Source organism: Callorhinus ursinus, unplaced genomic scaffold (assembly GCF_003265705.2).
Source record: "Callorhinus ursinus isolate GAN/ISIS: 27379988/994484 unplaced genomic scaffold, GSC_fseal_2.0 scaffold13, whole genome shotgun sequence".
In the NCBI taxonomy this organism is placed as follows: domain Eukaryota; kingdom Metazoa; phylum Chordata; class Mammalia; order Carnivora; family Otariidae; genus Callorhinus; species Callorhinus ursinus.
In genome coordinates this window covers 23,725,414-23,742,808 of record NW_027397075.1, presented here as the reverse complement: position 1 = coordinate 23,742,808, position 17,395 = coordinate 23,725,414, and the positions used below count along the sequence as shown (strand labels likewise).

The window sequence follows — 17,395 nt, the reverse complement described above, 5'->3', positions numbered from 1 at the left end:
GGTTATCATCTCCTACAGTGACAAAAATAACCCAGCAAATGACCCCTGTGGTTTCAGTCATGCTGAGTGTGGAGAGTAAGGAATACACTTTTTGATCTTAATACGTTATTGTACAGTTGTTAATAAAGGCATTTTTCCTTAATCTTACCAACCAAGGTATTTTGATGATTCCATAGCTCTTCAAATAGCCCTTGGAAATAAAGATATAAACACTTTTGAACAGATTGATGACTACAATCCAGACACTGCTACGGTAACATCTTAAGGACTTTTTTTTGTAATGACTTCACTTTTAGGGAGCACATTTTAATTACGTCTCAGGAACTCTGACTGAAAGATTTTTATTTATTTGAGAGCATGAGCAGGGGGAGGAGCAGAGGGAGAGGGAGAAGCAGACTTCCTTCTGAGCAGGGAGCCTGATGCGGGGCTCGATCCCAGGACCCCGAGATCATGACCTGAGCTGAAGGCAAGACACTTAACCAGCTGAGCCACCCAGGTGACCCAGGAACTGTGACTAAAGGCAAATCTTCCTTTTGTAAGCATCTTCTATGCATCTCTATATCCCAGCACTGTGCGGAGTATGGGTTTAAAACAATTCGATGATAGAGAAATTATCTTAGAACAGATATATTGTTTTTTTCTTAAAAAGCGACCAAATGATACATCACCAGACCTTTAGACATGAACATTTCGTCTGAATCTACAAGCATTTGATGACTTTCTTCTCGTCCCACCCCATTCGCCTCTGACATTTGGCATAGTTGAAAGTTCAAACCTAGAAACGCTACCATTGGAAGTAAATGCTGTTTTCTCGCTCACTCACATGCACTGCACAAATATTAATGGAACACCCCTGAGCTGTGTCCCTGAGCCCTTTCCTATTCACTTTTCCCCAGTTGTGTATATCCCTTCTGACACTCCCCCACCATTCTCTCCTTTCCCAGACTGTTCTCTTTTCTGTTCAAATTTATTCCTTAAGTAAGTTTATCTTATTTATGCAGAAAACTCCCACATCTTTAACCTAATCTCTAGTCTAACAACAGCTGCATAATTCTAAATGTTTCTTGGATCTCTACATAAATGATTTCCTATAACCTTAAATCTATCCACAGTCAAAAGAATTCCTTAACAGCTTTCCTTAATGACATTTCTCCTGTTTAGCACTTACTAATGCCTAAGTTATGTCTCCATAGTTTACTTTGTGATTCTTCCCAGCAGAATATAATTTTCATAAAGGCAGGGCTTTATGTATATATATGTAAAATATATTTAAAATATATTTACCACGTTTACTTGTTGAAGGAATGACTATTAGTTAGTTACATGATCTCTTTCATTCTCAGACTAAAAGACTTGGAAATAAACTTGGGCTTCTCCTTTACTGCTAATTCTTTTGCTTCTTTTAGTTCTTCTGAATGATAGGTTCTTCTTTCTCATAGCTTCCAGTCTAATTCGGGTCTTTCTACCTTTGCTCACTAATTCAGTTCTTGACTGAGCATTTATTAAGTACTAAAACAAGCATAGGTTAGCTAGTGTTCTGGAATGTAAAGAAAAAATAAAATTCGTCCTCGGGTGCTCATTGCCTAGGGAAGGGAGATGCGGTTGTGTATATAGAAATGTGGAAATTTCTGTAATAGAGATATATTCTAGTCTCCATGAAAAAGGGGGGGGCATGTACCTAACTCCACCTAAGGGAAGAATGCTTCATAATAACAATAGCAAATACTGGTATTTACTACATCCTAAATGCTATTTTTTTTTTGAAGATTTTATTTATTTGAGAGAGAACATGAGGGGAAGGGGCAGAGGGACAAGCAGACTCCCCACTGAGTAGGGAGCCTGACACGGGGCTCAGTCCCAGGACCTGAGATCATGACCTGGGTCCAAGTCAGACATTCAACTGACTGAGTCATCCAGGCACCTCCATTCTAAATGCTATTCTAAGCACCTTACACATAGTAACTCATTTACTCTTCAACAAGCCTGTGAGGTCAATACTGTTATTCCCATTTTACAGATGAGGAAATGAGAGGGAGGTTAAGTAACTTGCCCAGAACACACTTAATAAAAAGGGGAGCTCTGATCCCAGGTCAAGCTCTCTCTGTCTCCTTTAGAGAAACTGAGGTGTCCTGGGTTTGCAAAGATCAGTGGGGAGTTTCAAGATGAGATAGAGGAGTGATGCCAGGCTGAAGCAAACAACGTGTGTGGAGTAATGAGTAGTTAATTATGGCTGGCCCAAGACTGTCCTAGTGTTCACTATGTGAAGGAAGCAGAGCTCCTTGAGAAAGAAGACGAGGTGAGCCTGGAGAAGCTGGCCAGTGAGAAACCAGGACCGGTTGAGCGTTGAAATCATCACTGTCAGCTGAAACAAACCAAGCTGCTAAGAGAACACAAATCCCTAACGATACTCGGAAAGAACCTTATGTGCATCAATTCAAATCACGTAGACCTTACACTCAGGTTTCTCTTTCCCCTTTTTTCTCTTTTTAGAACTTTTCTGAATTAGATGTTAGATTTCCTAGTCTTCGACTTTTTCTGTCTTAATCATGTCTTTGTCTTGTTTGTCTTCTGACTTTGTACTATCCAGTATAGTAGCCAGTAGCTACATATGGCTATTTAAATTAATTCACATTGAATAATATTTAAATTTCAGTTCTTCAGTTGCATTGGCCACCTTGCAAGTACTTAGTGGCTAGTGGCTATCCATATTGGACTGTACAGAACATTTCTGTCATTGCTGAAAATTCTGTTGAATTTTTTTCTACAGTCATTTTCTTTTCTAAGGGTGCTTTCTTTAATTGTACTTTTTTAAAGATTCTGTGTCAGGGGTGCCTGGGTGGCTCAGTCAGTTAAGTGTCTGCCTTTGGCTCAGGTCATGATCCCGGGGTCCTGGGATCAAGCCCAGTGTCGGGCTCCCCATTCAGCAGGGGGTCTGCTTCTCTCTCTCCCCCTCTGCCACTCCCCCTGCTTGTGCTCCCTCTCTGTCAAATAAATAAAATCTTTAAAAAAAAAAAAAGATTCTTTGTCATGGATCTCTCTGAGAATATCAGTTATAATTTCTTGCACATTTTCTCCCAATTTCTGCATTCTGTGTTTGCTCTGAATTGTTTTTTTTTTTTCTATTTGTTTTGGCCTTTTCTCTTCCATGGTGGAGACTTTCTTCAAACATCTGAAGCTTCTTGTCTATTTGTTCTTATTTGAGAGAGGCACCGTGCAGCTGGAGAAGATTTGTGAACAATTGGGGCTTATAATCTTGGGCTTTACTCTTGGGTGATCTGGTTGCTAACAAGCTGGCTTGATTTTGTTTTCTCTGCATGGTTCCATTTTTCCAGAAAGGGATCCTCCAGTTTTGACTTAGCACATGTATACGTGGCAGTTTGCATTTTGAGAGCAGGTTAGGGAAAGCGAGTTGGGGTGGGCCTTTCATTTGACCTCTGTCTTCAGACAAATGGATTTCCCCATCTTCTGAACTGCCTACTCCTGGGTTTCAACTGAACAGTTGCTCTGGTTCTGAAGGCAGGTTGGTGTGAGTTGACTGTATGGTCGGATGGAAGATGAGGGCCCAGGGATCAAATAGCCTCAACTTAGCCCTTCCCCATGTGGGGCCCGCATGGTACCTGGTGCCTTAAATCCCTGAGCTCTTCTCACGTTTGTGTAGGAGAAATTGACTTCCCTTTGGGATTCTTTTCTGCAGACACTTGGGCTTGGTCTAAGTTCTTAAAATTTCTCTATCTGTACTCTGTCTTCACTATGATTTGAGCCATACAGATATCTCCTAATTTTACTGCAGATGGAATTTGATTATTGTTTTTGGGAGATAGTAATCAAAGGAAGGGGACTAAAAAGTGTTTACTCTGCAATCTTCTTTACACATTTGAATTATTGCTATTATTATAATTTCGTCAGGAATGGTTCTTAAGTTATTCCTTTGTCTCAGAAACTAAAATAGTTGGTTGTGTTGAATGTGTCCAGACATTAACGAGAATGTTATGGTTCACTAAGATGGCCATCCTTTTACAGAGAAATTTCTGTAGGAACCATTAATTGTACCAAACTAATTCTTTTTGTTTATCTAAAATTTAGTCTTCCCAGGCTGGTTTTCTATTTGCCTGTTTCTCTTTTTTCAGTAAAACCATCAGTGGGATCTAATGCCATGAGCTATTATGCTTAAGCTGTTTTTTATAACCATTCACTCAATTATTCCAAATAACTGTCTTTGTTAATTCTCAAGGTGTATCCTGAATAATGTCACCTTGTTTTATTTATTTTTATCCTTTAAGTGAGAGGCTTCGATTAGATTCCAAGTTTAGGTGGGATTTTTGTCGAGTGGAATTCATGCCCTAAGTACCAACATTGTTTATGTCTTTGTTAATTTTTATCTTTGCCTCTCTGCTCTATTAGAATATCATTGATATCCTCTTAATAGAGCATTATCATCCAAAATATGTTGTAATTGTGAATAAGTTATATTAGCATTAAGAATGACTGCTTTACCAACACTTACTGGCAATAACTCTTTTATGCAAGATTCAGTGTAGACCCAAGTAGCTTTCTGTTTGTCTATACTGTCCACTAAAGATGGCACTAAGTATGGGTCAAATAGAAACTAGAGTTTTAAATTAGATCGTTTTGGGGGTGTAAGTGGCTCAGTGGGTTAAACATCTGCCTTTGGCTCAGGTCATGATCTTAGGGTCCCGGGATCGAGCCCCGCATCAGGCTCTCTGCTCAGCGGTGAGCGAGTCTGCTTCTCCCTCTCCCTCTCCCTCTCCCTCAAATAAATAATCTTTTAAAAAAAGAAAAAGAAATTAGATCGTTTTGGTTTAAATTCAACCAGGTTTTAGAGATGGGATGGTCGCTTACTTTAAATATACAGTTTTATGGTCTTGACTCTCAGGTGCTTTGTAACTAGGGTAAGTGACTAGAGGCTTATTGCCAGATCATTATTAAACTTATTGGTATTGTGTTTTGAAATAATATTCAAATTTTAAAAGTACTTGTTCTGGCCACATTTCTTCAAGTATATTTTAATTTCTTGCACTGTTCATCTTAAGGAGATTCACTTTTTATTTCTTAGAAATGAGCTTACAAGTCACTTGACTTTCATTAGAAGAGAAACAGACCCAGGAGCACAAGACACATTTAATGGAAAAGTGTAGTGCCATCAAAGTAGAAAATGTTATTAAAGAACAGATATTTCATTAGAAATTGCTCAAAAGAGTAAATTATTTGCTTATGGTTTATATTGATAGAGAGGGAAATATTTGGCTATTTTCCTTCTTCAAGTCATCCTTTTCGATTTTACTATTTTAGCCTGCCCAATCAAGAAGTCAGAGTTGGAATGACAAAACATGTCAGAAGTCATCTAATGTTAATAGCATTTGGCATAGGAATTATTGCCCTAGACTTGAGCTGGATGTTGTTTCAAATGCTACAAGATTGAAGGAAAATCCAAGTACTGTGGGCATTGAACAAGTGATCAGTATTAAAGGGTTAAATCTTCCAAGGAAGTCATCCATTGTGAAAAGACCAAGAAATGGTATGTATTTTTGCCTGCAGTATATATTGTGAAATATTAGTGAGTGTTGATCACATTTAAGAAATCTTTGCCAAACCCAAGGTCACTAAAATTTTCTGCTTTTTTTTTTTTTCTAGAACTTTAGTAGTTTTAGCTCTTAGATTTAGGCTTTTGATCCATTTTGGATTAATTTTTTCATATGGTGTGAGGTAAGGATCAAGGTTCACCTTTTTTATATATGGCAGTCCACTTGCTCCACCATTTGTTAAAAGATTGTCCTCTCCCCATTGAATTGCCTTGGCACATTTGGTGACAATCAGTTGACCTTGACCATATATGTGTGAGTCTGCTTTGGACTCTATCATTCTGTATCATGGGTCTCTTTCGCTATCTTTATGCCAGAACATTATCTTAATTATTGTAGGTTTCTGTAAATCTTGGAATTAAGTAATATAAGTCTAAGTCTATTCTAAGTTTGTTCTTTTTTTGCAAAGCTGTTTTGGCTACTCTGTTTTTCACAATTCCATACAGATTTTAGAATCAACTTGTCAATTTAAAAAAAAATAAAGCCTGCTGAGATGGTGATTGGAATTTAGTTGACTCCATAGATCAGTTTGGGGAGAATTGACTTCTTACCAAGATTGGGTTTTCTGATGTATTTATTTAACTCTTCTTTCATTTAGTGTTCAGCAGTGCTGTGTGGTTTTTAGTGTCTTGCACACATGTATTGTCAAATTTATCTCTGTTTCAGATTTTTGATGCTACTACAAATGATATTTTAAATTTTGATTTCTAATTGTTTATTGCTAGAAATCCAGTTGACTCTTGAACCAACAAGGGTTTGAACTGCGCAGGTCCTCTTATATGTGGAATTTTTTTCATAAATACAGTGCAGTAAATATTTTCTCTTTATGATTTTCTTAATATTTTCTTTTCTCTAGATCACTTTATTACAAGAATACAGTGTATGGCACATATAGCATACAAAGTATGTGTTAATTGGCTGTCTCTGTTGTAAGTCTTTTGGTCAGCAGTCGGCCATTAGTAGTTAAGTTTTCAGAGAGTCAGTAGTTAGATACAGATTTCTGACTCTGGAGGGGGTCAGCCCTTAACTCCTGTTGTTCAAGGGTCAACTGTAGGATTGAGTTTTGTATTTCAGTGTCCTGTTTGTACCACAAATCCGCATATTAGTTCATAGTGTCTCTTTCATAGACTCCACAGGATTCTGCAGAGACAGTCAAGTCACCTGCAGATAAAGACAGTTGTGCTTCTCCTTCTCCAATCTGGATGCTGTTTATTTGTTTGTTTTTTATTTGTTCATTTTTTTCCCTTCCTCCTTTTATGTCTTTTTCTTGTCTTCTGGAACCTCCAGTATAATGTTGAACAGAAGTGCTGAGAGTGGAATACTAAGTATTAGGGAGAGCTGTTTTATTTTTATCATAGAAGATGTGTAGAAGTAGAAAGACTAATTGTAATCTGGTCCTTCTCTCTCTCCTTTCCTTCAGACATGAATGAATGAAAGTCTAACAACAAACAAAACAAGCCCTTTGCAAACCTTTTAGCTCATGCTTTTGCTTTTCAAATTTAGGTATAGATTATTCATGTTTTGTCAAAAGGTATTCCTTATGAGCATAAATCTTTCCCTGATAATATCTCTGGACCTTTGTTTCGTCTTCTGAAATGGGAACTACTGCCTATTCACAAATGTTTGTGTATGTTATGTACTGTAACGTATAAAAGCCCCTTGTCCATGGCAAGTACACTGCATGTTCATTCCTTCCCTTCTGTTCCCATGAGGATAAGCTGTTCATTTTATGTAGAGAACTCATTATCTCTAAGTTCTTTATGTCACAGTCTGCTTTGCTATAACTGCCACCTGTCAATGGATTTTGTGCCCTGGACTCACACAAACATAAAATAAAACAGTAAAATTTTTTCCCTCTTTTAGCTGACAGGCCTTTCATGTGTTTAGAGACAACCATTGTGACTCTCCTAAATTTCTTTTCCAAGCTAAAAGTTGCTTACCTACCCAGTTTGTGCTTTGGATACAATACAGGTTTTAATAATTGTGTGACTGTTATGGTGAGTGGTTGTTGAAGTGCAGTCTTCTTACCACAGAGCACAATAAATGTTTAGAATTGTGTCAGTATTTTCAGCCTTCACCCAGAGACTATGCTTGTATTATTGCAAACTAAGATAGATTTTGTTAACATTCCTGTCATTTTACTGGCACTTACTGAGTTTATAATCAAAATCCACTAGTTGTTGTTAAGGCAGATATAGTTATACTTTTAAACTTAAATCTGGATTAAATTATCTCTACTGATGCAATCAATTCGTTAAAATCGATTTTTCTGCCTTTCCTGAAAAATCTTTGTGTTATCTACTAACAGATGGGTATTATCTGTGTCACCTGGAAATGAGAGAAGTATGGCTCCCAGTGTCTCAAAGTTTTGAATAAAATGTGTTTGCTTACGTGATGTTTAACGTACTGACGTCGAGAGCACTTACGCTAGATTCCAGACTGTTCGGACTGCTAGTCACCTGCGGTCTTTCTGGGCACTTCAATTTGCTGTAATTCCACATAACTCATATCCAGTTATTTTGCTCTGCCTTGTCCACTAGGATAATATGAGAGACACTGAAGTGTCCTGCTTAGCATCTAAACCCATGGAATTCCCCCCAAAAGCTAGTCGAATAGCCTTATCACAGTAGGAAAAGGCGGTTAGCTTGGCATGGCTGCTGCTTGGAGAAACCTTGCTAAGGATCCTACAATGTTTGTGTTTACTTCTTCCCTCTTCCCTCTTCCCTAAGGGCTCACAAGTCTCTGCTTATAAACAAATTAAGGCTTTTATAAACAAAGTCAAATTTACAGATCTGTAGCTTCTTAAAAATCTGTGTATTTGGGCTCAGTTGGTTAAGTGACTGCCTTCGGCTCAGATCATGATCCTGGAGTCCCAGGATCGAGTCCCGCTTGGGGCTCCCTGCTCAGCAGGGAGTCTGCTTCTCCCTCTGACCCTCCCCCCTCTCATGCTCTCTGTCTCTCTATCTCATTCTCTCTCAAATAAATAAAATCTTTTTAAATAAAAATCTGTGTATTTTTAAATTTGAGGTATCCTCTTCTGGTCTCTAGTATTTGGTACCCCCAACCATTTTACTGATCTCCTAGGGTAGTGAGCACTCTCTGTTCAGGCTGAGAATTAGTTGTAGTTGGACTGATTTCAAGCACCTGCCCACTCTCTCTATGTTGTTGTCTATGTCGGGCATCAATTGACTGTATTGTTTAATCTTATGATTTATTCTGCCATAGAATACATTGGTCACACAAGTTTCTCAGGCCCCATGGCTAGGTAATGAGGATCAGAACTAGAGCACAGGTTACTTCACTATGTGACAATCTCATATACTTCAAAGGTGGTAATGTATCAGTGGTGGTTATAAGTGGCTGCTGGTTTTATTGGAACATTTTAAAACTCAGATAGGAAATCGTACATTGACGTGTAAATTGCCTTAATTTTTTTTATTCAAAATCAAGCCTTTAGTATCAGAAGTAAATAGCCTTACAGAATTGATTGTATCCTGAAATTTTGGTTTCAGTAATTTCACTTTAAATCATACAAATAATTGACATTACAACTTAACTAATTTGTGAAATTGTAAAACACAGCTAAGGGAATTCTATTTCTTTTGAGTCATTCTTGTATCTCCTTTTGTGATGCATCATTAAAGAAATAAGACTTCCTCCTTAGGACAGCGAGATGTGGACTGTAACAGTAAGGGTGAGTCTCCACACGGAACAAAGATTTACAGACCATTTTGTTTTTATTTAGAAGAGCTGTCAGAAGATGACCTGTTGAGTCAGTATTCCCTTGCATTTACAAAGAAGACCAAGAGAAATGACTGTGAAGGTCCTAAATCCTTGAACTCCTCTGAAATGCTCATGCCTGACGTGGCGGGTGGAAGTACTGTTAGAAAAAATGGGAGCGCAACACTTACGAGGAGAAATAAATTTGCAACGTTTTTACAGAGGAAAAATGAAGACAGCGGTGCAGTTGTGGTACCAGGGACCAGAAGCAGGTACAGTTCATCTACACAATGTTGTGTGTCTGTTGTATCACCTACTCCATCGGTCCTTAGTCCAGTTGTCCTACGTAAACACTGAATCCAGGTTGTCAGTGTGGAGCCCGGCTTCGTCCATGTACTGTTTGTGTTATGTGTCATCTGAGTCCCAACGTAAATGCACATCCGTTCTCTTGAACATCTCTTCATACTAAAGCAAAATAAGAATTGTAGACTTACATTTTACATTAGAAAAATTGTGTTGTTTTGGAGGGTCCCTTGCTTATTTCTACTGGTTTTTTTAAGAACTACAATTTTGCAGAGTAGGGTTTTTTTGTTGTTGTTGTTTTTAAGATTGATTTATTTGAGAGAGAGAGAGAACATGAGCAGGGAGGAGGACAGAGAGAGAATCCCAATCAGACTCCCTGCTGAGCACGGAGTCTGAGATTATGACCTGAGCATCAGGAGTCAGATGCTCAGTCAACTGAGCCACCCAGGCACCCCAACAGAGTAATTTTAGAAATATATTTAAATACAGAGTTCTAATATTAATTGAGAACCTAATACTATAGTAGACATTGGGTTACAAAAATGAGAGACATAGTATTTGTTGAGAAGCTTGTAGTGTAGTTACAAAAATAGATCCATAAAGAAAATCTGTACAGTGTGGCAGGTATAACAAAAGTATGCCTACGGTGTTCTGGGGGCATTAAAGGGACATCTGCTGAGTGGGTGGTTGGAAAGAGTCAGAGAGAAGGGACAGGTATCAGGTACCATTACAAAGGATGGAGCCTCTACCTTCCCTGTGGGCAGAGACATGGAGCATGGGGGCAGCTACTTGCTGTCAGCCGCTCCTGTTACTACTCCTGCCAAAATGTAAGTCTGCAAAAGGACACTGACGGAGCAGAAATAGACAGGAGGCCAGTTCATGGAAGGTTTGTAAGCCAGGCTAAGGAACTTCTCTAGACTTTAGAGGTGATAGGAGCTATTTGGTGAATTTTAATCAGGGAAGGGGTATGATTTGATTCCTGCTTTTGATAGACTGTTCCAAGTGTGCTGTGAAGGATGGATTCTAGAAGGCCAAAAGTGGAACAGAAAGATGGGTTAGGCTGTTCTATAGTCCCTGTGAGTGATGATGAGGTTTTGGAGTCAGTATAATGTAGGGGTCAGGAACTGAGAGCCTGGGATTGGACCACCTGGATTTGAGTCCTGTTCTGTTCGCTCATGAGATGTTTGACTCAGGCAGATTAAATTCTGGGTGCTTCTGTTTCCTCTTTAATGGGGCCAACAATTATGACAAGCTCAGGGCCATTGTGAGGATCACATTATGACTGTACACAAAGGTGCCTAAAGCGGTACCTGATGGATGGTAAATACACGGTGACTAGCTCTTACTTTATGGTCTGGATGGTGGTACCACACCGAGCGGCAGGAAGTTAGAGTGTCAGAAGTTACCTAGGCATGACCTAGTAGCCCAAAGAGAACACCGATCAGCCCCCACATTCCTCTGGAAGACTTAGAACAGATGTGTTCTTCAAGTTTAATCCACCAGGCCGTGGCCAGTCTGTCTAACCATGACAGTGGGAGACGGGCATGAAGGAACCAACCGCTGGTCATCCCTGAACCTTGCCGTAGGCGGCGTTCCAGACCCTTCTCCCATCGGGCCTTCCTAAGGAAAACAATCACATCCCGATTAAATGACCATTCTGATTCTGCCTGTACTAGTCCCTCTCATGGAAGGTGCTTGTTACTAGTGGAATGATGAACAAGGAGGCTGCAGACAATGGAGAAGACATGATACATGCCAGTTACTATGTTCTAGAAAGTTGACTTTCCTCTCTTGTAGAAATCCTTGGAACTTGTGTTTCATTTTTCCACGTGGATGAGAATAAAATTTCCCTTTTCTGTCCCTCGATGTCCAGCTCTTCTCTGAGGACAGCTGATGAGGGCCATGTTTGCTGATGTCCACAGCACTGGCCTGGTCACCACCCAAGTTTAATGAGATACCCGTTCAAAGCTGCACATCTCCACTCTAGTTTAGGCAGATGTGTCACTGATAAATTGTTAAGGGATCCTTGGAGAAATGCATTTTTTTTCCTCCATCAGTTTCCTGTGAAATAATAATTGTAAGTCCTTGATGTAGGATTTTCTGACCTGGGTGGTATAGCAACATCCAATAACTAGATATGATTAAATTAGTTTTCTTAGCTAATTTTTGAAGTTGTTTAATACACTCTCTATTCCTCACAGCAAAATTATGAGATAGTCAGGGTCGCTGTTTTTTTCTCTATTTTGGGTTAAGACACTGAAGTTCTGAGAGGTTAAACAACTTTCCCCGGGTGGTGTAGTTAGTACCATGGACCCAGAGGTTCCTAGTCCTCATCAGTGCGGTGGGTTGAAAGGAGCAAACAGTCTCATTGGCCTGGATATGAATTCTCACTGTGTCATTGAATTAGTTGAGGGATCTTTCACACACCACTGAATTACCCTGAACCTATTTCTTCATAAAATATGGATGATCAGCTACTGGAAGCTGTTCTGGAGACGAGCAGAAGTAGATCAAGCATCTGACACAGTGCCCAGTCACTAATGTATATGCAAGAATTTATTATCACCTCCCCATAATGTGATTTATATTTAATGTAATATCACCCGCTACATTAATGTAATGCAACACAAGCTATTAAATATGCCAAAGGTTGTCTCCATCCCATCTGCTTTTTTGGAAGTCTGCTTTAACTCTTCTTTATTACATAGATACTTATCCTAGAAACATTCCAGTTTATCTTTTGAGACCTAGAAATAGAAATATCAGTTAAGCAACACTGTAGGCTAATTGGGAAGAAGTAGCCCTGATCTGGGAGGGTGTTCTGGGTTTTAATTCTGCTTTCTAGCTGATTAATTTTATAACCTTGGGCACTGTCACTATTAACTTCTCTTACCCGTGAAATCCTACCTGGAAGACTCTTTGGGTATCATAGGGGTTCTTATTTACTTAAAAATGAATGATGTGATCAGACCTGGGAGCTCCTGTTTTGTGCTTAGTGAATAGCCTAGTAAGACCTGTCCTTCCATGGACTGCTTCCTTCCTGCCCTGTATCCACACCTCAGCCGGGGATTTGATAAAGGACAGAGGGGATTTTTACCCTCCAGCATGTAGTAAATATTCTGTTTATCATTTTGGATTTGAACTAATGCTTATTAAGGAGGTAAATTCTCTTTAGGTTTCATATTTATCTGGTCATATACCCTGGGAATTTCTTTTTTTTTTTCCTAAAGATTTTATTTATTTGTCAGAAAGAGAGAGCTCAAGCAGGGGGAGTGGCAGGCAGAGGGAGAAGCAGGCTCCCTTCTGAGCAAGGAGCCCAATGCGGGACTCAAACCCAGGACCCAGGGATCATGACCTGAGCTGAAGGCAGACACTTAACCGACTGAACCACCCAGGTGTCCCTGAGAATTTCCTTTTTAACCTCAAAATTCTCTGAGTACATCTTCTCCATAATGATACCGATCTTTCTTTTGTATTGGAGTGTTTATAAGTGACTTTTTAAAGATGCCACACTAAGTAATACCTCTTATTAATACAGAATCTTATGATAGATATGAAAGTCATAACCTCAATACTTCAAATAGTGTAAAAGTTTATAAGGTATTTATTTTAAAAGCCGGTAGAGTACGTACCACTACAAGTTCCCAGATGATTTGCTACTAGGAAATAAGCTAAGATAAAGAGTAAGTGGCTAATTTCTTTTATTTTGCTTTTACAAAATAAGAGACAGTAGTTGTAAATTGTCCCCTCTGTTGCATATTTCCGTAACTCTTCAAATATTTGACTGTCAGCCATGTGTTAGCCACTAGTGTAGGTGCTGTGGATGGTACCTGTCCTCAGGGAGCTTCTAGTCTGTCTGGGAGTTTATTAAATAAAGGTTAGAGGGGAAAGACCTATGTGACGATTAGGTGTAGATAAAATATGCACGTTCCAAGTAATGTATGTAGAGAGGACTGCTTTTAGGAAATCCTATCTACAAATTCATTGTATAAATAAATTTCTAAATGTGTCAATGTTGGTATAACCAAAATTTAAGCTTTCAAAATATTTTATCTTTATTTACGAAATTATGTATTCATGAGATTTTTCTGGAAGAATCTAGACCATTTTTCATTTCCTGAATCTTAACCACCTTTGTGGCAAAACTCTAGAATATTTATAGGTTCTTTCTGTTGTTTTTTTTCTGGCAGGTTTTTTTGCAGTGCTCTGGATTCTAACGACTGTGTATCAGGGGAAGCAAGCAGCCAGCCCCTAGAGGAAGGTGCTGTCACGCAGAAAGAGACCAGTCTAAGTGAGTCAGATTGCATAGATGGCCAGAAGCCGGCTGGGTCGGACGTAGCTCGTAGCTCAGGTGATCTGACTTTAGGTGATGGAGCCGTGATGACTGACAGTGAGTCTCAGTCTTCTGAGACCAGTAGGTTCACCAGGACCATTTCACCACCCACTCTGGGCACACTCAGAAATTGTTTTAGTTGGTCTGGGAGTCTTGGAGACTTTTCAGGAACTCCAAGCCCTTCGCCAAGCTCTTCTCCACACACAGCGTTGCAGCAGTTCCGGAGACGGACTGACCCCCCTGCGGCCCCGCCTGGCTGGAGGGAAGTGTCCCATGTGTCTCAGTTAAAGAGCGATGGGTCAGGTGATGAAGCGCCTCCCTTACAGCCAGCAGGGTGCTCTCCACAGTCTCAGGAAAGCGCAGAATTATCGCCACACAATTTGAATGCATCAAAACTTTCTCAGCCTTCTAGTAAGGATTCGGATTCAGAGGTAAGTCACATTATGAAGCCTTTGTTTTCAAATCCATGTGGAAGAGGAAATAGGATGTTAAGCAGATAATTGGGGAAATGTTGCCCACGTTTTGGAAATAATTGGCGGTCTTAATTTTTTATTCTAGATCTTACTTGTAGAAAGTTAACATTCTATCCATCTTAAGGACTTCTCCGAATGTTCATATTTTAAACTCTTGCACATTCAATCTAACCCTGTATTTCCTAAGTCACTATGTGCTCCATCGATAGGTATCTCAAGTTGTGCGCAGTTAAGACGTAAGCAGAATGATACATTATAATACATTTAGTATTTATTTCCTTAATATTCTCTTGAATTCAGATAACATTTGAAACCTTATAAGGAAATGGCCTTATTAATTTGCTGGTGTTCATCTTAAGCTTTAGTACTTAAAAATATGTTTTCATTTATTCCTCTTATTCTTGCTACGCTTCCCCTTCTAACAAAACAAAATAGTAGTACATGTGACTTTGTTACTCTGTTTTAAGTTAATAAAAGCATCCTAACCATTTTTTTCCTTATTTATAAAATACCTTTTAGTCTGATCTAAATCAAAACTTCAAATAAGTACTGCTCATAAGCTCCAGTGACGGTTCTATTTTAAAATGGCACGGTAGCTTCCTTTACATCTGAGTCACCTCAGACTTGCCAGTATAACATACTTCATTTTATCTTCACCAACTCCAATTATGAAGTTGTAAGAACAATTATAGCCATGGTACTATTTGACAGAATTTTGATAATCCCGAACATTGAAGAGTAATAAATCAGAATAGCTTATATTTATCAAAAGGAAAATACTTTATTCAGGTTCCCAAAGGAAACATGAATTGTACTGGATTCAAACTGAAGAGAAAAACTAACCTAAAATGTCAGAACAAATTGTTTTCACTTGGAGAAAGCTGAAATCAGTTAATATATTGAATCCAAAATCTGTTCCATGTGGTGTTTGAGTTTTTTGAAGAGTGGGGGCAGCCTTTGAGACTTGGGCTTTTCTTTCTCCTTTCACTTGCTTTGGCTTCAGTTCATCCATACTGGTCCGGAACCCCCTGTTTCTTTTAATATAAGCCCCCATTTTAATACCATCATTTTCATTTTGTGCTTCACACTGCATTTGCTCTTGGCCCCATGCGGGTGCCGCCACAGCTGCTTTGTCTTGAACATCTTTCATAAAAACATCACCACCAGTTTATGAGAATACTCTCAGTTCTGCTGAGCTCTTTCAGGATATTCTTTTTCCTTTTTCCAGCAGGCTTTTCCTGTCTCATTTTGTAAGCTTTTAGCCATGTGTTGCTGAGAAGCCTTCCTAACTCACAGGCTGTGGACTGGGCATGCTGATGGAACTTTCCACATTTCTGAATTCTGGATAACCATTTTTTGTATCTCTTGCCACCAGATGTAGTAAACTCCTGTTAGGACAAATAAATTGTTAATTCTCAAAGAATCAGAACACTAACAGGTAACATAAAATTAATCTTTCTTTGATTCAGAAAATGTTTCAGAAAGCCACAATACTATTGGGCTTCATTTTTAACATTAGTTTTTACCGGATGGCTCTGTGAAGAAAATATTTCTCTAGTGGAGCCTTCCATTGGTAGTTGACTGTGAAAAGCAACAACTATAGATTCTATGTGTATTGAGTTCATTGACCCTATTTGAGGTAAATTAATCTTAGGACCTTACTCATGACCTTTATTTTAAGAAATTTAACATCTGAAACTAACATGTGTCGACTACACTTAAAAAGAAGAAAGAAAAAGAAACAAATGATTCATCCCAGAGTCACCACAACTGTTAGCTATGAGTGAGGAATATTGGAGTTTCTGTGAGTTACAAGCCAGTTAATGGAGTTTTCACTTCAGGATTATTTTTTTAAGTATATAATACTGTAAAGAATCGCAAGATAAGTTTTTTTAAATCCTCTTGAAGAATGCAGAAATGTAAAGTCTTCTGAATCTTCATTCATTGTCCTTTTTTATGTGACTTTTGTGGGAAGCCAGATTATTCTGTCTATAGAAAAGCTCTACATGATGGGATAGCCAGAGGCGAGATCTCAAAGTCACTGTGAAAAGTAACTGCATTTGACACAGTATTACTCTACTTCTTCAAAGTAGATCCCCCCCCTTTTTTTTCTTTAATGTTGAACACGTTACCCAATTAAAAGATGTGACTATTCTGGTTCAACTTTTTGTAGCTAGTAATTTATGAAAACTATCAGCTGGGCTTGGGTAAACCAGTAACGTTGCGGTAGGAGACTTGTCTTACTTGAGTCAGCATTTTGACAGGCTCCTGAAAGGGTTAGGAAAGCCTTCAAATTTATTTATTTTTTTTTTTTAAAGATTTTATTTATTTATTTGAGAGAGAGAGGCAATGAGATATAGAAAGCACGAGAGGGAAGAGGGTCAGAGGGAGAAGCAGACTCCCCGCTGAGCAGGAAGCCCGATGTGGGACTCGATCCCGGGACTCCAGGATCATGACCTGAGCCGAAGGCAGTCGCTTAACCAGCTGAGCCACCCAGGCGCCCCGGAAAGCCTTCAAATTTAAACAGATCCTTTATTTTATGCAATTTCCTTTAGCTAAAGCATCTTGCTAGTTTCTTCAGTGAAACTTGGGGAAAGCTGGCAAACACCATTTCCACTTCGATTCATTTTCTTTTCATACTTTTGAGTATGTTTCGTGTTTCATACTTTTCTGAGAAATTACATTTTTTATTTATACTGATTTTCTTGTTTCACTTGTTTCGTGTTTTGTTGAATATGGGTTAGTTGTCATAAAGAATCCACAGTCAAAATCTAATTTTTTTTTTAATCTGGGGGAATCTAGGAATCTGACTACAATATGAAGTCACTTGATAATCAAGGTAATCCGAAATCCAAGCTACGTTTATCTCAGTTTTTGAAAAAAGACACACTTCTAAGAAACAAGGTAAAAACAAACACTTAATTTTTTTTTAATTTCAGAAGCAGTGTATGTTTATTACCAGAAAC

General features: G+C 38.8%; 1 protein-coding gene across 6 annotated transcripts in view; it reads left to right on the top strand.

Annotated features, from left to right (window-relative positions):
• The window catches only part of EXO1 (exonuclease 1), a 36,245-nt gene that overhangs the window by 12,492 nt on the left and 6,358 nt on the right, over positions 1-17,395 (top strand). For 3 of the 6 annotated variants that reach the window (XM_025878140.2, XM_073899914.1, XM_073899916.1), the window contains 5 exons: positions 157-253; positions 5,311-5,536; positions 9,346-9,592; positions 13,814-14,387; positions 17,232-17,333. In XM_025878140.2, the coding sequence (XP_025733925.1) occupies positions 157-253; positions 5,311-5,536; positions 9,346-9,592; positions 13,814-14,387; positions 17,232-17,333 (1,246 nt within the window). The remainder of the gene's footprint in view (positions 1-156; positions 254-5,310; positions 5,537-9,345; positions 9,593-13,813; positions 14,388-17,231; positions 17,334-17,395) is intronic. The other 3 variants (XM_025878142.2, XM_025878141.2, XM_073899915.1) reach the window with 3 other exon arrangements.